Raw genomic sequence first — 24,295 nt, 5'->3', positions numbered from 1 at the left:
TTTCGGGGCTTGCCGACGGTTTTGGAACGAATGTGCCCGAGAAGGAAGGGGAGGAAAACGCCCAGCTACCAACAAACCTTTTCGCCTTTTAAACGCCACGAATGAATTAATCCGGATTGTAAACACGCGGCTTTAGAAAGCGTCGTCCTTGGTCGCACGAGTCTTGTCAGACAACAGAGCAAATGTCCCATTTGTCTTCTTTACACTTTGGACACCGGCCTCAGTGTGAGAAGACTTTTTGGTAACAACTAGCCTGCTGTTACTAATTAAAGTCGGTATTTTTTGAGGGATCGCACCAGGTACACCCAATTGTTTTCTGGCAAAGCAGTTGCTGCTTATACAGGAAACATCGTCGTATGTTTTGCCAATTGTGAAACGCTGATAAGGTTATTTTTTCTCTTTAATAAAATATTGTCTCACCCAAGTTCTCAAACAAGTGGTAGCTGTCTTCGACAGGTTGTGCTTTTATATTTCTTGTATAACTTGTCTATGAACATGTACCACATTTGAATAGTGAGTGGAATTCAAATTTTACAACTTCATTTGAGCTTTGTAGTGGCATCATTTGTGAAAGTCAGCTCTGCCTTAATGAGTGGCACCTATGCTGAGGAGTCTCTTTCAATGCTTCAAGACATGTGAGAGGTGTGAGAACAGTCTCTCTCCTCTATGCGCTTCCACTTTGCACAATTTATCCTCTTACAGTCGCACTGTTGAAAAAAGAAGTGAAGACAACCAGTTCTCTTTTTTTTAAAAAAACCCCAAAACATATTTACATGGCTACTGTAGTGCTGAGTAGCAGCTTGTCTCCTTTTAAAAAAAGAACTTTCTTTTCAAAAAGAAGCAGTGGTCAGTAATGTAGTTCACATGCTCCCTCACTGCCCTCTGTAACTGTTAAGGTTATAGTCTAACATAGACTATAACAGGAGTGTGTGCCTCCTGTTTCTGTTTGCTCTCTGTTGCTATGAGTTAACGAGAAGAAGCAGGAAACAAACCACCTCTGTCTCTTGAAAGTAAGCAAATAAGTATTCCTCTGGAGTAGAGGGTTTGAAAATGACATGAAAAGCTAGCATGGATATGTAAAACATTACAAAAAGAAACACAGTGTTTGTGGAGCACAGTACAATTTGACTGAAACTGGTATTTTTAGTGTTTTATACCTCCAAAATAATTGATTGAAATGGTAGACCAGAATGTATGCTGGCATAAAATTCAGATGTTTCTCGTTTGTTTTGCAGTTCTGTGGTGCAGCTGAGGTATATTGGGCAAGTTATGTTATTTCATATACTTGAACAACTCTTTAATTTGTATATGTTAGTGGTTCTGTCTGAAGCTCTGTGAAATATTTTGTAGTCATTAAACGGTGTTTCTTCTGTGTCATATTACTAAGCTGTGTTGGTACAAATTTCGATGAACTTTCTGAATTTGTAGTATGTATTTTATATTTGCAGTCTTCTTCAAATGATAGTAGAAATTCTGTATTTTCAGTATTTTTAATAAGTGTATTGAAATGTCACAAAACTACGTTTTCCTTAAGATTTAGTTACTATTTATTAGAAATTATTCTTCTTATATAGGCTTGTTATCTCCTGTAAAATGCATAAGCCTCCTGACTAATACTCACTAATGCATTTTGCTCTCGTACAGACTTTTTTCTTTGAGACTTTATCATACTTAGCGATAGCAGAAAGTCAAAGTAAGCTTGGCTGTGTGTAGAATGTGGTGTAACTGTTTTTCTGACCTACGGTATATGACTGAATGTAGTTATGCAATCAAATTAATAACATTCAGTGCTATAATTATTAGAAGTAATCACCTATTATTGGTAGGCTTAGTAAGATTCATTAGTTAATTTGAACTGAAGTTGAACAGCTTAATTTTATCTGTGGCTACTTGTGAGGTATCACAGGTTATATATATAGTTCACTAATAATTTCATGTTGTAGTAAATGTGCAGACACCTACAAAGTGTTGTATTAGTGCAACTAAAATGCCTTTGACTAAATATACTGCACATTTTGTAGAATCATAGAATCATAAAGGTTGGAAAGGACCTTTAAGATCATCAAGTCCAACCTACAGCCCTACACCACCCTAACACTAAACCATCCCTTGAAGTGCCACATCCAACCATTTTTTAAACACATCCAGAGATGGTGACTCCACCACCTCCTCTGGCAACCCCATTCCATTATAATTTATTTAAAATTGTTCAGCCATATGATTACTTTGAAACTGGAAATTTGTGCCATTTTTGTGCCATATCTCTTTAGCTCTGGGTTTCAAATCTGCAAAGAAGTTAAAAGAAAACCTAAGCAATTAGATAATTTGATAATTTAGTTTTGAACTAGATTGTTAACAGTTTGTGACTCAACTAATCTCTGTTGGAATCTCTCTGGTTATGAGAAAAGCTATTTTCATAATTTTTCCATTTCCCTGTCATGCTATCATTGCAATAAAATATATCTGAATGCTGAGGGTTCTTGCAGAAGGGCTGCATTTGTCCTTTGTCTTGCTGTTTCCTAGATAAGTTCAGTGAGATATTATTAGTCATGGGTGTAATTGACATAAAAAAATGCACAATATTGTTCAGCTACTGAGGGCAGGAAGAGATGGCTTTTCCAATGAAGTAACACTTATTTTTTTTTTTTTAGTGTGTATAGACATTAATACCAAAAAAATACCTCCAATATTGAATCAGTAATTCAAATATTATTGAATAAGTATTCAAATATTATTGAATAAGTATTCAAATATTATTGAATAAGTAATTCAAATAAAATAATTCTAACTTTACATGCACAAAATTACACAAATATATTAATAGCTGGAAGTCTTCACACTTGTGAAACCTCATCACTGGAGACAAGTAAGGTATTAATAGCAGCCTACTGTTTGTTTTAACAATGGTTGGGCTTTGGAATAATGTTCCCTTATCAGCAGTTATAATCTGGAATAAATGCTTGATGGGCATAGGTCAGGTAGGCAAACAGATAAATTGACTTCTGAGCAAGAGTTAAAAGGAATCCTATTGTAGCAATTGTGGAATCCTGAGGCAAGACAGTGCTGGGGTTTGCTTCTTCCCAAGAGGAGCCTAACTACATTTTCATTGTGTGGGGTTTTTTTATATTTGCATTTAGGGTATTTTTTTTATGGATTAGACAGGTAGCTGGAATAATCTGTCTTTCTTATCAGCCACTTAAACATTACAACATTGAAACAATTTTTTTGTAACTGCTGCTTTTAATTATATTTTTTGATTGGATTATACATAAACATACACATGTATACATATACATCCTTTTATTGTTTCCTTTCCTCTTGTAAGCTAGTAGCACACTTTTAGGTGCCAGATACTACAGTGCTTTATGTTGACCAGATTAGCAGTACAATTCTGGAGAGTACCCAAGGGACACAGGCTATTCGCCAGTCAGTTAAGAACAGAAATATTCACTGTAAGGGGAATTACATATTCATTCCTAAATAGTAGGTTTTTATTTACTATTGGGCATTTATTGGGTGTTTTTTGTTGTTTGTTTGGGTTTTTTTTTTTGGTTGGAGGACTGTATCTTGAAATGTGTAGCGATTATTCTCAAAAATTAGATCTAGCTGAATACACAGTGATCTCTTGGTTCACAAGTTTAGCTTCACCAGGAAAAGGTCAGTCCGTGTTTAAGGTGTGAGACTGGATGCAAGTTGACAGGGGTCTTTTACAGCAACCTGTGAGTTTGGTTATATATTTGCAAAGCGTTTCTTATGCTATGATTTCCATTCAAAGGTTAAGTGTGAAGTCTCATTACTTCTTAAAGCTAAGTTATTTTCTCAAATTATAGGGGAACTGTTGTTATTGAAGCTAGATAATTGCTATATTAAAACAGTTTGCAAAAACCGTACTACATTGGACAGTCACAGCTGCACTATGGAGACATAAAAACCTGATGTCCCTTTGTTCAAAAGAAATACCAACTAAAACCCCAAAGTAAACCCAAATGAATGTCTTCTAGTATCCTCAAGGTGATACTGTGTAGGATTTGGGAGCATCCTAAGGGAATCACATCTGGTAGTTGACTATTTAGCAGAATATTCAAGAAACAGCAGTGATTTTTTTAATCAAACAGCTCATCTGTGGCTAAGTAGCTAAGACTTCAATCCCAAATTGTATCTTAGTTAGGTTTGTTGGTTGGTTGGTTGTTTTTGTTGGAACTTTGGAAGCCATGGTCCTTTGCCTTCTTCTGTCCCAGGCAGAAGTAGCGTGCTGTGGATTGTGTCCCATTTGAGTGTAGGGTGTTTTTGTTATTTCTGTAGCTAAGAGCAAGTCAGAAGGATTTCTTGTGTTATTGTTTTTGTGTTTTTTTTTTTCCTTCTGTGCTAGTAGTGGGTTGGACACCACTGGTTTAACACTTTTGATACAATTAAGAAATGTCAGTCTGTGTGTAGATACATTTTTATGTGTATCTATTCATCAAATACAATCTTGCATTCCAATACCTTATATTTAACCACGTTACAAAGTGACTGAGTTATAAATAAGCCTGTGGCCGGACTCAAAGCAGTAATTATTTTCAGAGTAGTTCTCACTTGCTCAGACCATGTGAGTTGCACTTTGCTGTAGCTGTAGTCCTCCAGTTATTTCCGCCAGTTGTCCTGCAGACCTGTGGAAGTACAAGTTCTTATCATGCAACAAGGGGGTAGTTTCAAAAGATGAACAAGTTGCCATTTCTATTCTTTGTGTTAAAATATTGTTCATTTTTAACACACTTAGTGGAGGAAACCTCTCTAAAACAATGGAGTTTACCTGAGTGTAATTAGAACAAGGCACCCAGACCTCAGTGTCAACACCAAAATATAATAAAATGTGCTGTTTCTTGCTGTTCACGTTAAGCTGCTTTACCTTAATTGTAACGCCCTAACTAGATCAATACTGGCAGCATGTGGAGTTCCTTCTTTTTTCCTCTTTTTAAAAAATTCTTAAGCTAAACTAAACCACATGGATGTTGGAGTGACTGGCCGAAATGCATTTTTTTCATAGCATTTGCCTTCTGACAAATTATTCTTGAGTAGATTAATTGATTGGTCTAACAGAGTAAATCTGATTTTGGATCCCTTTGGTCTAATGCGTGATTGAGTGTTCATTTGTTGTTGCGTATTCAACTGAAATACATCCAATAGTTGAAGTCTGAGATACTTATTTTAAGCTGCCTTTGCAGTCAGTGAGTGGAGAAACATGGGTGACTCTAGGGGTAATTTCTCTAACCTGTTTTACATGTTTAAACTTGGTACCTGTTCCTGTACATTGTGTATAAAGCAGGATGGGCTAGAGCTCTAATTTTCTGTGTTGCTGGGAAAGGATAGATCAGCGTCATCCAGGATTTTCACCGTGCTGTAAAATGGGCTGGTATTGTAGTGGTTAGAAGCCAGAAGCTAACTGAAGGGTAGGTAGCGTGGTGGGAGAAGATGTAACATGCTGTAGTATCAAAAAACTGGCTGTACATCAGAAGATTCTGTTATTTGCTTTGCCCTTCAGTTACTTTGTCGTTCTGGACAGCCATTTTATTTGCGGTTGCTACTGCTTTCTCATCAGTAAATTTAAGACTGTGGTACCTGTCCTTTTCAAATTGTTTTGAGTGTTGTGTTAATTCTCTAGCAATAGTTTTTTTACAGAGTTCACTAGCAATATTTCTGAACAGTAAAGGGAATACTGGGTACTAAGAAATATGAAATACGACTGAGAATTAAAGTGTCTTTCTTTTTTTCTTTCTTTCTTTAGAACTCCATCAGATGAAGGAGGGATACTCTTGAAATATGACAAATAAATGAACTAATTAAAAGGTTTCCTGTTTCAGGAAGAAAACCCCAAAATGTATAGACCAGGGGAAACAGTCAAACGTCGACTCAACATGCATGCTTCTCCTCGGATAAGAAGCGTGGAAGTTGCTAGAGGAAGAGCAGGTTATGGGTTTACCCTTTCTGGACAAGCTCCTTGTGTTCTTAGTTGTGTTATGAAAGGAAGCCCTGCGGACTATGTTGGACTTAAAGCAGGAGATCAGATATTCGCAGTTAATGAAATCAATGTGAAAAAAGCCTCTCATGAAGATGTAGTGAAACTTATAGGAAAATGTTCTGGAGTCCTGCACATGGTCATTGCTGAAGGGATTAGTCATATAGATTCATGTTCAAGTGATGAAGAAGTTGGATTTTATGATGGGAAGGGATGGCTGAAACCCAAACCTGACTCTAAAGCTCTGGGAATAAACAGAGCGGAGAAAGTTGTTGAAGAAATGCAGTCTGGTGGCATTCTTAACATGATCTTTGAGAATCCTAATCTTTGTGCTGGTAACTCCGATAAATCTGAACCAAAACAAAGATCCTTTTCAGCTTCTGCTGCTATGAAATTTGAAACTGGCAATGAAAGCATAAGCAATCCAAACCTACTGTCAAAGGAAGAAATATCCAAAGTCCTGAATGATGATTCAGTTTTCAGAACTGGATTGGAGAGCGCAGAAGACTTTGGATTAGACGCAAGCATTTTAAATGTTGCCATGATTGTAGGCTACCTAGGCTCAATTGAGCTTCCTTCAACGACCTCCAATTTGGAAACTGAGAGTTTGCAGGCTATTCGTGGATGCATGAGACGTCTGCGGGCAGAACAAAAAATCCATTCGCTGGTAATGATGAAGATAATGCATGACTGTATTCAGCTCTGCAGTGACAAGTCAGGTGTAGTGGCAGAATATCCCGCAGAGAAACTGGCATTCAGCGCTGTTTGCCCGGACGATAGAAGGTTCTTTGGACTAGTTACGATGCAGACAAATGATGATGCAAGCTTGGCTCAGGAAGATGAAGGGGTTCTGAGGACATCTTGCCATGTTTTTATGGTGGATCCTGAATTATTTCATCATAAAATTCACCAGGGCATAGCAAGACGTTTTGGACTGGAATGTACGGCAGATCCAGACACAAACGGCTGTCTCGAGTTTCCAACATCATCTCTACCTGTTCTTCAGTTTATTTCTGTCCTGTATAGGGATATGGGGGAACTGATTGAGGGAATGCGCGCGAGGGCTTTTCTTGATGGTGATGCAGATGCTCATCAGAATAACAGCACAAGCAGTAACAGTGATAGTGGAATTGGAAATTTTAACCAAGAAGAAAAGAATAATAGAGTTCTGGTGGTTGATTTAGGGAGCAATCCAAGTAAACACATTCCTAACAGCATATGGGAAAATCCGGTAGGAAGGGCACAAAATCAGCCTGCTTCCCATTGGAATGGCTTCTGTCATGAACAAGAAGGAAACGTTTCTTTAGAAGTAATTCAGAACGATAAGTCCCAAAATGTAAGCAAACACCTCAGCCCTTCTGCTCGTATTGAAGTTCCACTGGTTTCTTCCCGAAATTCAGTACCGCCATCAAAGAAAAACACTGCAGGCGTAGGCAATCAAAGGTGGTTGCCTGTGCATGTTTTGCAAGAATGGCAGCATGGAAATGCCAGCGACCAGGAGTCATACACTGATTCTACAGACGGCTGGTCAAGTGTTAACTGTGGAACTCTTCCCCCACCAATGAGTAAGATTCCAGCTGACAGATACAGAGTCGATGGCAGCTTTGGTCAGCCGCAGTTAAAATCTCATAAAAACGAATGGTCTAAAAAGGTGTTTTGCATGCAGAACAAATTTGGGCCTCCACACGGTATTAGGAAGTCTAAAGAAGATAAAAAGGTAAGAATATGTTGATACTGGTTCCTTAAAATAAATTAAAAAAAACACCCCCGCGTCCAACAAGATGTGGTACTTTTAGGCTGTCGTATTTGCATACTAAAATTCAAACATATATCATTTGCAAAATTTCAGATGAAGTAAATAATATGGTTCTTTCTGCTTGTGGAAGCTTTGCATATTCCTGTTTAATTGAGCGCAGCTCTGAAATTGTACTTCTGCTGGAAGTGTTGTCTGTTAGAGCTTTCTCACATTTCTTCCCCTCTCTTCATTGTTTCCAAATGTTGCAGTGTCATTGCAATACAAGGAGGCATGAAATCCTAGCAACTTCAGTTCTTTCTGGCCTCCAGCAGCAAAAGAATGGAGGCAATCTGGATCTTCAGTCTGGTTCCTTTTTTTATAGAAGACTGGCTTGCAAATGTTATTGGTTTAGTGATATCTATTTTTATAGACATGCAGACTAATCATTGTTCAAAAACTTGTGTTATGCACTTCTAACTTTAACTGCATAAGACAATTTTATTATAAAAATTCATTTCGGCAAACTTCTCAACGAAAGCAGTGCTAAACCTACATCAAAGGATACTTGTTAGTGGTGATTAATGTGTCCACTGTTAGGTCACAAATGTCCTGGCAGTAAGCAGTAATTCAAATTTTATTCCAAATTACTACCTTATCTTGTTTTGTCTACTATTAGGCTTCTATAAACTAAAATGAGAATATTTTTTTAAAAAGTGTGGGAGTGTAGGATGAATATCTGACATAATTATGTACCTTTCCCTTTGTCACATACGCGTTTTGCTGTTGAGGGAACTAAGGGAGTTTGTTGTTGATAACTGGGATTCTAGTAAAGTGGAGGTCATTGGTGCTGCTCTAAAAGAGTTTGTAGCAGGGTTTTATCTAAAACATTTGCTGATTTCAGAGCCTTGTACTCCAAATTAGTCTTCAGAAAGCATTGCCCGTGCATTGCTTATGTGATTGATTCAAGTGTCCATCACGCTACCCTAATCTATTTTTGAAAAGAAAAAAAGGGCTTTTTTACCTTATTAAAAATATCCCACTGCTACTCTAGTGGATGACAGTAGAGATTCATTAGTTGTTTCTTACTGTTATAAACAAAATCTTTGCATTGGTGTGAGACTTGGGCATAGGCTTTTTTGGGATTAATATGCAGAACTTCAGAACATTTTGGTTTTGGTGTGGAAAGAAAAATCTTGGTATTACTTTTCTTGCACTGTGAAGCCAACAACTTTCATGTGTTCTTATCTATGCTTTTCATGCTGAAAATAAATAAATAAACCAAAGAGTTCATGTAATAGTTACACACTAGTGCATTTTTAAAGCAGAGTGACTGCTACAGGCAGCAGTGTTTTCCAGACCCACAATAATGTATTAGATTTCAAGTGTGCTTAAATATAAGGTGATTCACACTTTCCAAAAACCAAATAGAAATTGTCCAAATGGAAGCTTGATTTGTAAACATTGCCCACCCAGACCTCCTGACAATTTTATCTACTGTCCTGAAGGCAACATGCGCCACGATCTCTTTGGTGATGGACCAAGGAAAAGGCCTCTTTACAGGCAGCACCTGGTGCAGATGCATTATGGATTTGATCCCAAGGGCTTCTGGGAAGCTGGACCAGCTGCATGGGATGCTGTTGAAATTCCTTCAGGGTCTCTGCAACGAATTTGGGTCAGCAGTGTTGTCCGTGAAGTTGATATGGATTAGATTTTTTTTTCTTTCCCCTAGAGATTTTAAAACTAAAATAATTATTTCTGGAATGCTTGAAACATTTATTTCATGGAAGTCAAGAATATAGTAATGAGAATCTCTGAAAATGTTACACTTCAAAATGAAAGATGTTCTGTATGTGGGTAAACTAATAATATTTCACCTGTGGTATCACTCAGATCAGCGTATAACAGAACATGTGTTCCAACACTAAGTATCTTCATTAATCTTCTCTTTTAAGTCTATTTACTAATAAATAGACATTCTGTTCTTTGATTAATAACAAATTTGTTTGCAAGACACTTTTAAAATGTTCCTACATGGCTTTAGCATTTAGTCTCCTCATTAAGGCTACAGAACCTCTTTTGCATTTTAATTTAGTTTTTCAGTGTTATTGAAGGCTATTGAATCTGATGAGAAAGTCTTGAAATAATTTGCAAGCATGAGTTGCAAGCACTTAGCATTATTCAGAGTAATTCATAAAGATGAAGTAGTACTGTGTTCTTAAATCTTTAATGAAAATAGTCAGGGGATGTCATATTGGTGAACGTAGCTCTGTACTTAAGGTACTGCAGAAATAGGGAATAGCTATTTTTCTGCGCATTAGAGCACTAATTCACTTTTGTAAGAGAATGATACTCAGAAATTCAGACTCTCTTTTTGATTTGTGTGAAGAGAAGCAGTAAGACTATTCCAAAACACTACTCAGATGGGATATATTCTATGTTCTGGAAAACTATACGTCCTCAGCTTCCTGTGACCTTTTTTAAGTGGTAAGGACTGATTTTACACAGCATGCTTAGACACATTCCAGTCACAGAATAAAGTACATTAAGTGGCCACATGGGATTACATTCATATTTTTACAACCTAGTGGCTAAGTCTAATGCTTCATTTGGCAGAGCAATCCTTAAATTGCTTTTTAATTAAGGTGAGGTAGTTTTGTCTTTTACATTAATGCTGAAGGGTAATATATCCTATGAGTGGGAATGTGCAGAAGCCACTAGAGGGAGAAAAGGTTACCAAAGCTAGAGTGTTTTGTGATGTGCTCTGCACATCCATATTATGTACCATCTTCCTTTGAGCCTTCATTAGGGGCTGGGGAAAGGACATGAGTCCCTGGATGCAGTTCTGGTTTAGCAGAACTGCTATGATGATCACAGTATGTAATTCAGGAAAATATACTGTGCAGTGCTAGTGGGGGGTAAGAGAGGCTCCTTCCTGATTTTTATAGCTGCACTGATAAAACATTCGTGAATTGTACAGAACACACTAGCAGATGTGAAAAAGCGCTAGGGAGCATGAATATATTTGTTTAAAATTGCACTTTCAAAACTGGAACTGGGAAGTTTTCTTGTCTGCGTGAGTAGGTATGGCATTTCAGACTTCGGGTTACAAGGAACTAAAGATGTCTTCTGAGCTTTGTTTTCCCTTTAGTGTTGTAGTCCCTTTAATGATGTTTTCAGCTCTCAAATTACCATTGTGGTTAATTTTGTAAAAATTGGCAAAAGCATTTTTTACATATTAATATTCTTTACACTGCTGCAGAGCATTTTAAAGTTCCATATAAGTGTGAGTAGCTGAACAAATTTAAAATGCTTAATTTGATTAAATATTACTGGATAGCATGAGTTTTTTTGTTTGGCTTTAAAATGTTGTAAGGATTTTATCCTTAAATTACTGAACTCTTTAATAATTGCTGTATTTTCTTTGATTTTTAACTTTTGACTTTTAAAATGGTTGTTGTGTGTGGGAAGAGGAGAACTAAATTGGAAATTTTGGTTATATTCTGCCTCTTCTGACACATTTGCTGGAAGGTACCTCTGTCCTTGTGGACCTCTAACTTTTTTGGAGTTTCCTTCACTTCTGTAGTCCTTAGACTAAAATAAGTAGTGGGAGGCCTGCTGATGTTGTTGAAAATCACTGAAAAGGCAGATGGTGGAAGGTAGGGTGCCTTTCAGTCCCAGAATGACAAAGGAAGATTTCTGGTGGCGAGAGACTTGTGAATTGCTGTAAGACTGATGTTGCCTCGGGGTGTGTGGGCTCTTGAGGTCTGTGAGACTAGCAAATGAAGAATCTGCTTATGGTTTCAGTGGGAATGGAATAATCCCTGCTTTTTTTGTTTGCTGTTTCTTTTGCCTTTGCTGTTGCATTATTTCAACCTTCTTCAGCATCTCACCAAGTTCCAGTCACTTAACCTACTCACCCTTCTGCCTGATTTCGGGTTAGGCAAAAGAAAAGCACCATAAGCAATATGAAAACATCAGGGGATGTTAGGATTGGCAAGGGACTTGAGAAACTGCTGAACAGGAAAGAATTCCTTTCCCTCTAGACTAAATTAATATAATACGTTTGATTTTGTTCAGCCCCCACTCTCTGTTTTCAGGCTAGTGTGTGGCCAAAAATATGTCTACCCATTACTGTTTTAAATTAAGTTTGATTGGGAAAATACTCATTTTTGCATTGGAAAAGAGTCAGTTTACTCTTCAAGTTTTTGCTGCATGAAGGTAGAATCCTAGGCATTGACCTCTCATCATTCTTTTGTTTTAAAAAGAAAGTCTGTTTTAATATTGTGGAGGCAAGTATAACATTTAAGATCACAAGAAGTTTTACAACCTGAGCTTAGTATCTAGTATTGGGGTACTAGATTTATTCCAAGTAAGCATGGCAAACCTATTCACAAGTTATTAAAAAGCCTTTTAAAGTTTTAGATATTGATTTCTAGAAACCCTTTTCTGCTTCACATTTGTTGGAAGACTTGTATCTTGGCCCCATTATTGTTTGTCCTCATCAACACTGAATTTGTAAACGGTTCCTATTTGTAGATCTTAGAGGATGAAACAGGTAATCTCATTGTCTGAGACTCACTGGACAATGGTATTACAAATACAAAGACAAAAATGCATATATATCACAAATACGAAGACAAAAATGCCTATCAATTGCTTTGTAACCTTCATGAGTTAAGTTACTGAATATGTTGTACAAATATTGTAAAAATGTAGAAGAGAGAAGACAAGTAAGTAATATACTAATGCATCTTTTCTTGCTAATATATTTTTAGGTTGCTATTATTGTTACTCTGTTTTGATCAGGAATTTAACTGTAACTACTTCAGAGTTGTCTTTGTTTCCAAAGCAAGTATTATTGAAAAAGATATGCTGTTCAAGTTAAAAATGGAATAGTGTTTTTTGGGAAAATTTGTAATTTGCTTCAAATCCATTTTGAACTGGAGTTTTTAATGTTGGTAACTGGATGGTGAACTAACTGAAAGGCAGATATTTTAGATACAAAGACAATGTTGGCAAAGCTGTGGTTCCCATATTTGTTTTTTGTTGTTTAATTACATGTTTTTTTCCCTTTCCTCTACAATTCTGTTTGCTCACTAGCTTAAATTGTTCCATCCCAGCTGTTTATAAAGCAGAATTAATGGCAGCTGGATTGCTATTCTTATGCAGTATAATTTAATGTTAACCTTTGAAATTATAGGCTTTGATCTGGTTTGAGATGTACGTATATAACTTAAAGATAACTCGACTGAAATCCCAAACACCAAGACAGATCTGAGAATGTGCTAATGTGAATTAATCTGCAAAGAAGCATTTATATGAAATAGGTCCTCTGATACATTTTGCTATGAGAAAATGAACAGCTATTAAGTGTTTAGTAATTTCATGCAGCCATTTCATATGTACTGTAATCTTCTAAAATAATGATTTTTAAAAACTGATCAGTTCCAGGATCTTTAAAAATTGATAAAAAGCCAAAATAATGCTGGATACTTTTTTGTGAAGAAGAAATTAGGTAAATCTAGACAGTAAATGTCTGTAGACCAGTGCTGACTTTGTGAAATATTTTAATTTCAAATTTATATGCTAGAGATCTAGAATTTTTTTCATTACACCTGAATTTAAATGTTTTCTAGATCAAGCATAAGTTTGGACTCTGTCCTGATTTCCAGGACAGACTCCAATTAACATCGTGACAATTGAGGGGAGATACAGGCATCTCAGTATTTCTGAGCTACTTTTGAGTTGGAGAGTCACGGGAGAAGGTAGCATCCTGGGAAACAAAGAGAAACAATGAAAAAAAGAGTGCGGAGAAAAACAATTAGCACAGAATGAATTGAAATAATGAAAAATAGCTTTAAGTTTTAAACAGAGAAGCTTTGAGATAAGAGATCATGCAATTGTCAGAGCTTTCCATGTCAGATAGAAGCCAGTTCCTTATACTTGAGAAGATGTAGAGAAGAAAAGGAGCTGTAAAATACCAGTTCTTCACTGGAAAGGAAGTAGACTAATATGGAATAAAAGTCTTTAATTAACAAAAATAAATCTGGAATTGCTAAAACTTACCTGAAGTGTCTAAGCAGACCCTCAAGAGAAAGACTTGAAAATTAATCCTATCAATAACATGACCATTAAAAAATCAGTAAGTTTGCAAAGATAGTACCAGAGAAGAATATTCTACATGACCAAACCAAATTCTAGCTCTGTTAGGCAATCATATATTAACATGCCTTCCACACACTTAGCAGGTGTACCTTCGCAAAAAAAAGTGTTTGTAGCTTGCCTTCCCTTCCACGCTGCCTTCCACAGGAACGGTGTTCCACCGCTGGTACAATGTTGGGAAAAAGTGTTTGCAGCTTGCCTTCCCTTCCATGCTGCCTTCCACAGGAACAGTGTTCCACCGCTGGTACAATGTTGGGAGCTATTTCATTTTCCACTCAGAAATCTAGTCATACCCATTGCTTCTGCTGCCAGCTTTACCTTTAGTGAAAGTGACTCTTTCTTCAGTGTTTACCTTTTTGATTATGCATAGAAATCGTATTCTCTGTTAGCTTTCATTTTGTTTGATGTAAAGCACTCAGCGTTCTGGGAAGTAAAGATTCCATTCTCCGGATAACTGCAGTAGCTCTTTTCTGAAACTGTTCTCATTTAAATTTTTCTTTCCTGGAACCAAGTGACCAAAATTTTATGCCGATTTTCTGGTCAAGCATTCATCTAATTGTAGTTTACATTTTCTTGTTTCTGTTGTTAATACTTCATACAATACCTCTTCATATATTATTTACTTTTTTTGTAATCAGACAGTAAAAGCATGCATATGTATCAGATGAGATATTCAATATTGAGGTCAATAGCCTGTTTTAGACACTGTCTAGAAGCAGCTGCTTAGAAAGCCAAAGAAGAGCAGTGAAAAATAAATCTTTCTAATTTTCAGCAGCACGTGGTTTTGAGATTTTGCTGCAGCAGAGACACCGTCCACAACATTGTGCCTAATAACCTTTGTGAGCCTTTGCTCTTGCATTTGTTGTTTCTTGAATTCATTTGTGTTTTATTGGCACGGACAGCCCCCCCCCCCCCCCCCCGCAGACCCCCCCCCCCCCCCAACAGTATATAATCATGCTTCCCATATAGTTTCATTTCATACCTGCTAATATTTGTCATAAGAAATACTGAACAATCTTACTCTCAATTTCGTAGTAATTTTATTTTGTTTTAAATCTCAGCCAGCAATCAGTTACTTCCCAAGCAGAAGTCAGCTTGGTCTCCTCCTGTACAAAAGTTTTTTCATAATTATAGCCTTTCTTTCGTAGTTATACTGTATTACTTTTAAGATGGGTTGACCAGAACTATAAGCAGTTTTTAAAATGGACAGCAATGTATTCATAAAGCTTATATCTTGATTTCTTTTGCTTTTCTGATGATTCTTCATTTGCCTTTTTGATTTTTACTGATTATTGGGCCATTATTTGGCCATTCTGGCTTAATATTCCCAGCTAATGCCTACCTAATGTTCAAGATGATTTGGAACCAGTTGTTATGTGTGTACTTGTAATTTTCTCCACATTTTGCCTGAGTGTATGCAGGTCTTTCTGTTCCTCTGCAATTTCCAACTAATAGGCTTCCAATCATACAAGATACTATTATCTAGTTACACTGAGAAAATGATCTTACTATTCTATCTACATTAACACCACCAACACGTGATTTTTTTTGTTAGAAAAGGGATTAGGACAGTACTGTCAGTGTTTTGTGCCTAGTATCCTTAATACAGGAGACGAGTAATAGATTTCATTTAGTTGGATGCCTAGTGTGACAGGAGAGCCTCTTTTCTGTGTCTTCCCAGAGTGCACAGAGATCTTAAACGAAATTTTACATCATTCTTGATTATATTATGCACCTAACAGCCATTAAAAATGCCACTGTAGTGGTTAGAAGGCATTGAAATATGTTATTATCATCTGGTTAATGAAGAGGTATTCTTAAAAGTGATCAAATCCATTGACTGGTCATAGTGAGTAATACCGTTTGAATCCTTCATCATACTGGTACCAACGGGGAAAAAAAATCATTACAGGTATTTCAGTGTAATTAAAGCTATTGGAAAAGCTGTCAGTAAAATTGGAATGATGCTAGACCTTTTTTAATTAACCCTTTTTCACCTAATCTAATTTTGTGAGGTGATATCCTTCCATGATGATGGCAGCAGCGCAGGGGCAGCCTGGAGGGTGTTACTTCATTCTTTTTTTGTTCCACTGCATATGGAGCCCTCTCTACCAGCACACCTACCCGTACCCCAGGACTTACCACTTCGGTTCCTGTTATGGTCCAGGGGACCACAGCAAGCTCTTTTCCCATTTCTCTGCCAGATTCTTTTTAGCTCTTTCAGGGTATGAGAGGTCCTGACCCAATATACCCCATATTTAGGCCGTCCAGTTCTCAGGCCTTACAGACCCTTGCTTTACAAGTCCTGCAGTTATGCACTCTCAGTTTTCAGGTGGAGGAGCGTGTGATAGAATGAAGGGTAAAGGGAGGTCATGGCTTAGTCTTGCCTGCTCTGCGTTACTGTATTGGGTTGGTTGCTCAGGAGCTGCAAGTGGGAGAATGGGCACCTAGGGATGGACATTGGTCCAGAGCAGGACTTGAGACTAATATCAATGATAGAATAAATTACAAGGGTGTGTAGCGATAAGACTAGGGGCATGAGTTTTAAACTAGAGCAGGGTAGATTTAGATTAGACATTAGGAAGAAGTTCTTTACAATGAGGGTGGTGAAAAACTGGGACGGGTTGCCCAGAGGTTGAGGCACCATCCTTGGAGACATTCCAGGTCAGACTGGATGGGGCTCTGAGCAACCTGATCTAGTTAGAGATGTCCCTGCTCACTGCAGGGGGTTGGACTAGATGACCTTTAAAGGTCCCTTCCAACCCAACACACTCTATGATTCTATGTGTGTTTGTATCAACTACTTTAATCTATGATCCTTCAAGACTTTCAGTATTTTGTAAGATTTTGGGCACTGTATATAATGGCATTACTGAGGCATCCCTGTTTCCCCATCCTTTTTCAGAAGGGTCTAAATTAGGAACTTTCTGAAATCTTAAATCTGCATTCTTTATGGTAAAGATGAACTGCCTCTCCAGACTGACTCTTCTGCTCTAACATCTGAGAGTAAATTTGGCATGTTTTGAGTATCCACAGAAATTTCACATTTTATGATCTGTGTATCTAGGTTCTGAACTTTATGCACTTTACCGTACAACGTCATAGAATCAAAAATAGCGAGAGTTTTTGAAGGCTCCAATAGCTGGAAATAGGAGTAGGACAAATTAAAATTTGATGATTTTATAGTTAATATGATTAAGGTCTGTCACACATACAATGTAGCACATCGTTTATTAGTTGAGCTCCTTAAGTTGAGACTGTTCTCTTTTTTTTGGAGGAAAAACTGTAAATATAAGCACCTTCCTTTTGTTACAGGCTTTTCAGAGGCAATTCGCTGGAAATCAGTACTCAATTTGACACTTGTGCAGACCCTCATAGACTGAGTTTTAGTTAAAAGAATCTAATTAATTGGACTTCTCAGTGTAGGGAGATGCTTACCCAGGGAATTGACTCTCTGGAGCAGGATGGCCAGTTGCTGTCTGAGTAGTGATGGTGGTTTCTGTTGCACGCATGGTTTAGCTGGGTTATATGAGACTCCCCAAACTGTTGCTCAGGTGAATTTTTCTAATCCAGCTGGCAAGTGGTCCTGTGTGACCATTCTCCCATGTGCATGTTCCTTTTGTGTTGTCTTGAACAGTTAGGACAGAGGATAGTGTACTTGTTACACATGAACAGGAGGAAATTTCTATCAGAATTACTGTATACCAGCAACTATATTTTTGATTTAGAGCTCTTATAATTTTGTTCATGACATCTCAATTACCTTCCTATGCTTTTTTCCCTCAAACATTTAAAAGAATTATTTCACTCATGCCTTTGGATATTGTGAAATTAGCTTTCAATGTGAAACTGTTTTGAATGTATACTTCTGTAAATGTAGATGATCGAGCTTGTTAAGTGTTTTTCTAACTTTTTAGATTAACTTCCCTTCTTATAGTTTACCTTTCTCTCTTCCTGTTCTTTCACACAGCAGCCAGAATCTCTGTCCGTAAGTTTCAGCTCCTTTAGTTTCCCCTCAAGGTCACAAAGTGTAATGTGTTTTCCATGAAAAGATTAAATTTGCTAGTTGTTGTAAAGCTGGCCTAAGCTTCACAGCTTTTTATTTAGCTTCTTTCCCCCTTTGCTGCCAGCTCCTTGTATTTTGTCGTTGTCAGGGATGCTTGGAACACTGAGCAAAAATCTCGCACTTTGAGTCTTGTACGTGTCCTCTCATTTCCACCTGCTTCCTGCTCCTCCAGCTTTAAAACTGGTGTACCAGAAGAATCTCATTGTTTTATTAGTTATACCCAGATATTCCGATAAGAGGACAATATATGGTTAACTATAGACACAAAGACTATGTAGTACAAAATGGAAATTTCAGGTTGTTAGCTACGACAATTTGTTCAAAAGTTATAATAATCAGTGTATTTACTAGAATAAGGAAGAGCAAGATGCAACTCATTCTATAGCTGGGAATTTCTTTAAGCTAATTGAAGATGTTTTCTAAAGGTGTTTGTTTTCTTTGGTTTCTGAATAATTGATAAGGTTTCATCAACTTGCTTCTGTGCGCTCAGACTCCAGGTTAGAGTATCATATTGACTGTCGTGGTGTCACATTGCTTTTCTACCAACCCAAAGAGTTCCTGTCACACTTGGGACTGAGTTGGCAGTGAGCATCATCAGCTGTGTTGGCATGACTGTCTGTAGATCTGTGTTAGGAACAGGATTATTTAATTTTGTAAACTATTGTTAGTGGTGATGAGGGGGCTGGCAGCCTGCTGCAGTTTAGGAGCTGGTGTCAGTGCTCAGAGGTACCTGCAAAGTCCTTAAGCTAGCACAGCTGCTGAATAATGTTATGTAGAACTACTGCCCATCCTTTTTCTTTCTTTCTTTCGAAAAAGATTTGTGCAAGTTGCCTTGTATTGGATCATTTTTGTTCTTTCTGTCCCTATGTTTGCAGTCTTAACATGTCATGTGCTTCTTCACTCCATCTGTCTTGCTAATACATGAAGTACAACGTTTTCCACTTTCTCATTTGTACTTTTCTTGTACAGCTTGCTTGGTATGAGACAGAAACTGTTCTCACTTGGGGACATTCAAAAACTGCTGCTGTATCAATCCTCTTCTGGTGACTTCTGTTTTTAATGCTTTTCTTGTCAAGTAGGCCAGGAGGTAGCTCATCCACAAATCTAAATAAACAGCTTAAAAATTGTATCTGAAGGGAAGGAGAGACTATGTTTTCGTCAGTGATTGGTGGTTATTTCAGGGAAATGTATTTACACTTGCCATTTTCTGTTAGCCTAAGGAAAAGGGGTCATATATGTAAAAAAAAAGAACCAAAACACAGACTCATTAATTGTTCTGTGTTTTCTTTTATGACTATACATGTAACTGGTGTTTCAGTCCATGCTAGTTCCTAATTTTTGCTTTGTTATAAGAATAGAAAAAGGAATGGATTTTTTAGACCATCAGTGTGTTAATTCCTTTAATCCTTTGTTGTTTTTCCTCTCCATCTGCCAAATCGTTAACAGGATAAAGGCTTTTAGAGGTATGTTCTTTTGTACTTTCACCATGATAGATTATATTAGCAGGGTTGTAAGTATCTGTATTGCAGAATGCAGATAATGTATTGCAGTAGGACATTAATCAACTTGTTTTCAAAAATTTCTGTGCTTTTCTGTTTGTTTCTGGATTCCTAAAATGAAGACAATTAGTGAAGTGTCAGATGGAGTTTAGGTTCTAGTACTGTTCTGTGATAGGATTTCTTGAATATTTAGATATTGGTAGAATTTTCTTTTCAACACAATGTTTCTGGAAGAGACTATTTAAGATATGATGGTAAATAGTTCTAGAGCTTATAGGCACTCTGTATTTAAAAGAACTGCACAGCCCAGTGTTCATGTAGCAGATTTCAGTGTTTTAGTTTGGCAGCTAACAGTGAATGAAACAGCATTTTGTTGGTCATACAGTGTACTGGTTTGAAATTTGTTTCGGTTTATTTAATGTTTTTAATATCAGTTTATTAGTGTAATAAGGGCTTTTAGAAGCATGATAATTTGTGGCTAGAAGACTGTAAAATTTAAGCTAGTATCAGTAATTGCATTAGCAATCTTTCTCTGCTCAAATACTGTGGATTTCTGTAGCCATGCTGATTAGGATATTCTAGTTGCAGTGGCTATTCTCTGTTGAAGTCATGGATGATTTTACTTCCAGCTCTTCAGAATCTGAAAAACATTTGGCAAAATGTTTCTGCTATTTGCTTAAACTACGTGATTCTTTCTTTGTGCATGTGTGTCTATGCAAGACAGTTTTTTAAATGGATCTGCAGAAGGTTTGCCTTCATAGTCTGAATGTCTGGAATAGAGTCAAGAAAAGATGAAAAGGGAGACTTCTTAGCACCATTATCAGGAAATTAAATACTTTGTGAACGGCAGTTTTCTTCTTAGCAATGTCTTGCCTAATTTCCTAGATTATTAGTTTGATTCTTCAGAGCAAGGAAGAGATTTCTGTCAGCTTAAAACATTTTCCTGATTGCAATGATCATCCAAATGGGTTGAGGGACTGGCTAGCTCAGTTAATTTTTGTATTTTCTAATTATTTCTTAAGCACTGCCTTATTTTTTTGCATGCTTTTATCTTTGCTATTCTGTCCAGGGCTCAGTAGTGAGTTTTGTATAAGAATATCAAAACCTGTAAATAAAAATTTTGCTTGGATACTAATTTACTGTCCTCTTTTCTACTGCCACACAATTTGCAAGTGGTTTTTGTCCACTCTCCTTTCTCTTTGTTATGTTTCTGACCACAAACAGGTAAGCAGCATTTAATTCTAAAATGGGGCATCTGCTGATAATGAATCTTATCTGGAATCTGCTTCTCAGTTACTCTTTCAAAATTTTTTGAGTGTGTGTTCTCGAGTTGTATGTCTTAATCTCCCAGAATTGTATATGGCAACCTCCACTATTTAAGCATATACTAGACAGTTTATGTTCTTTTTGGGCTGAATTAGAAAGAAAAGCGAAAATATATTTGCTATTCAAAATAGATATGACTGTTAATGACAATTTTTTTTCCTTTGTTTCCTTTTACTAGTTTTCTTCTACAAAAGATACATGAAAGACCATTAAGCAGACTCCATAATGTGTAACTATTTTATTAGTTTCAAAATACCCGTGGTACTTGCACTAACGATGTCATTAATTTCATTAGTTTTAGGATTTGCTGAGCTGTTTGTAGTCTGATAGATTTTTCACTAATTTACAGATGAAAAATTTAAGAATTGCAAAACTGGACTCACTGGACTAATGGTGAAACATAGTAGTTGTACACATATATTCATGGCATTTTCTCAGGAACTCACTCATACCGGAGGAGCCATGTTAGTGTCTGGCTATGGTACGCAGCAGTAGTGATGGATAGTGCTGAACTTAGTCAGGGCTTAATGTGGAGTTCACTCTTGGACCCAGATTACTGCATTAGTTATAAGCTTTCAGTTTAGGCAGTGACTGTAAGGTCTGAGCCAAGTGTGGACCGTCTCAGTGGTACCTGCCTTGATGAACAGATGATTTTAAAAATTGCTTAGAAAGACAAGATCTGTCCTCATTCCAGTGCATGTTCTCTGTGAACATTTACAGAAACCAACTTTCCTGTCTTCACATTTAGTTGATTATTTTAGCAAAAGCCATCTTAGCTTCTTTATACTGCACTTTTAAATGTTCTCTTAAAAACCTCAGAGTCTGATCTCCAGATGCTAGATTTTCAGTGTTCCGTGGCAGAACCTGCCCAATTTTCTTCTCAGCCAATAAAACCCCAAACTTAGTAAATTTCTAATTGGGAGGGAAGGAGATGTCGTGTAAAAAATGGATGACTTCTAATATGGAATGAAGAAGTTGGAGTCTCAGCCTGTTGGATTCGTGAACTCTGCTACATTCCTTGGATCCCGATTCCTGTGTGCTGTGTTATGTCTTGACTTTTCTGTGAGCATGTAAACAGAATCTGTCGTGAATACTGGTGGCAGTCGGAGCCCTGTTGCTAAAGAATAGTGTTGACTCTACAGGAATAAGCAAACAGGCAGACATCTTCTGATGGATACCTTGTCTTTTATTGCAGTAAGGTGGCTGTATAATATTCTCGATGCTTTTCTCTATTTTGTATGAACAGTTGTTAGCATGAGATTATAAGAATGTGAGATTTATGATTGTTCCTTTGGTTAATGTGATGTATGTAGACTTTAAAACAAGAGATCAGAGGGATAGCAAAATATTTCAGAATTGAGAGCACAGCAGCTTGCCCAAAGGAAGAAACAAATAAAAATATAAAATTTAATAAATACTACAAAGCTGCCAATAAGCAATTGCAAAAGTACTAGTCAGATATATTTTACAAGCTTACTGTGGTGAAGAAATATGCTGAAATGAAATAGAAGAAAATCTACTCTGCATTAAACTCCGTTATTTTCTAAAGTGAAAAAACATCAGAAGACAGGGAGGAATTTTCCCCACATTGAATGTTACAGTGAAGGAAATCCAAAATTTCAGGCACATAATCACAAGTTTTCATAATGTAGTGAGTTTATGTACATCTGCTTAGCACCAGTCACTGACTGTGTGCCTACTCTTAGGTTTAAGCTTACACTTTGCCATTTGGCATAAACTAGATATGTACATGCTGAGGTGTTGTAGCTTAACTGACATCTGGTGACTGTATAATGAGAAAAAATATGATTATGGGGGAAAAAAAGAAAGCCATTAGATTTAATTATTGCAACACCAATTCTAGATAGGGAACATCCAAGTGAGGTGGTTTCTTTCCTCAGAACAAAAGTTCCAGCATTCTGTACTCTGTGATTTAAAAAGTTGGACTTCACAGTAGCAAGCCTTTAGAAAAAGAAGACTGGTGAAAGTAAGATTTTTAAAAGTGCCAAGAAAGATTCCAGCTGAAGCTGTGTGAGATGATTTCTGGGATGGTAACTTCCTATAGAAAGAACAAATATTTTGTCATTGCAAATATTTTGCAGTTAAGACAGTAAAGAGCTGGGATTGTCTTGCTTTTAATTAAGCTCTGCCCACTAATACTGACAAGTAGCATGTGTACACTTCAGCAGCCTAACTGATGCCTCGTGCTTATACAGTAACTTAATGTTGAATATTTATGATTTTCGACTTGAGAATGGCAAAGTCATAACTAATGATTTTAATACATGATTTTACAGGGGCATAGCAAGTGACCACCTTGTGTTGAAATTGTGGTCCTGTTACAGGTTCACAAGTCCATCTCCTTGGAATTCTGTACCTACCAATGCTTAAAATCCAGATGCTGTCACTATGATCAGCAATGTACTAAAATTCAAGAAGTAAAATACTAATGCATATTTTCTGTTTTGTTTAGGGTGCAAAATTTGGACGCTCAATGGGATTAAATCAGGCTCCTCCCCCACGTTCTTCTGTTCGAAGATCATTTGGAAGATCTAAGCGATTTAGTATTACTCGTTCTCTGGATGACCTTGAGGTAAGTAACTTTCACTTAAAACGTAGAAGTGAGTCCTAGAGAGAAACTGGCAGCAGTTAATACTGATCATTAATGAAATTAAGTAATACCTGTAGTGTAATAAAATTGCTAATCATCATATGACATTTATGTGAGGGGAGTACAGATTTCAGGTATCACCTGATGTTGAATTTCAGTGTTTCTATAGTAGTTTACATTGGTGCCAGCACTGGCCTTTCTTTCTGTGGGGAATTTTGACTTTATTTTACCCATTGCAACTAGTCATGTAGAACAGAACAATACAGTTTTGCTCATCAAAATGTTCATCATATCTTAGAAATCATTGTATTACAATATCATAAAAAAGTCAAATGCTCATACCCTCTTTTTCATTCAACACTGAGAAAATTTTGTGGGGTTTAAATTTGTTAGTGGAGCAGGCTCTTTACATAACTTCCTAAGGAATGTGGCTTGCTGAGTATGGAAGAGTTTTTAAAAATACTTAAGATATTTTTCCTCCTTATATCTTAGCAGTTGAGAAAAGGAACTCCTAATCAACTTGGTGAACAACGATTACCATGATTTTGGGTCTCTGAGTGTAATAACTGTATTTCACATCTGGCATAACATCAGCTGATGCCTGGGCCTCAATGGCCAAATCTTATTGATTCTGGTGAACACAAGGAATGAAAAGCCATCTGAATTAAAAAGCTGCTCCTTCTGCTCTGCTGAGAGCTTCCCTCAACTGGCTGTAGGAATACAGCTTCGTTATATCTTCTTTTCTAATGTGATTCCGGGACAAACCTGACCCATAGTGATGTGACAGTGAACCGAGAGGTTTTTCCCCGACCCCTTAATCATGCTTATCTGGAAGAAGGTTTGTGGTTGGGGATGGACAAAAATATGTGCAGAGCTCTTGGCATGGGAACCATGTGGCACA

At 37.0% G+C, this 24,295-nt stretch overlaps 1 protein-coding gene across 1 annotated transcript in view; it reads left to right on the top strand.

Annotated features, from left to right (window-relative positions):
* The first annotated feature begins 5,855 nt into the window (after window positions 1–5,855).
* RGS12 (regulator of G-protein signaling 12) overlaps window positions 5,856–24,295 on the top strand; it is a 19,366-nt gene continuing 926 nt past the window's right edge. Inside the window, exons 1-2 of the mRNA XM_009870042.1 lie at window positions 5,856–7,712; window positions 23,257–23,376. Of these exons, the coding sequence (XP_009868344.1) occupies window positions 5,856–7,712; window positions 23,257–23,376 (1,977 nt within the window). The remainder of the gene's footprint in view (window positions 7,713–23,256; window positions 23,377–24,295) is intronic.

Source organism: Apaloderma vittatum, unplaced genomic scaffold (assembly GCF_000703405.1).
Source record: "Apaloderma vittatum isolate BGI_N311 unplaced genomic scaffold, ASM70340v1 scaffold16485, whole genome shotgun sequence".
Classification (NCBI taxonomy): Eukaryota; Metazoa; Chordata; class Aves; order Trogoniformes; family Trogonidae; genus Apaloderma; species Apaloderma vittatum.
Note: the sequence above shows the minus strand (reverse complement) of the source record. Positions and strands in the feature narration are given on the sequence as shown.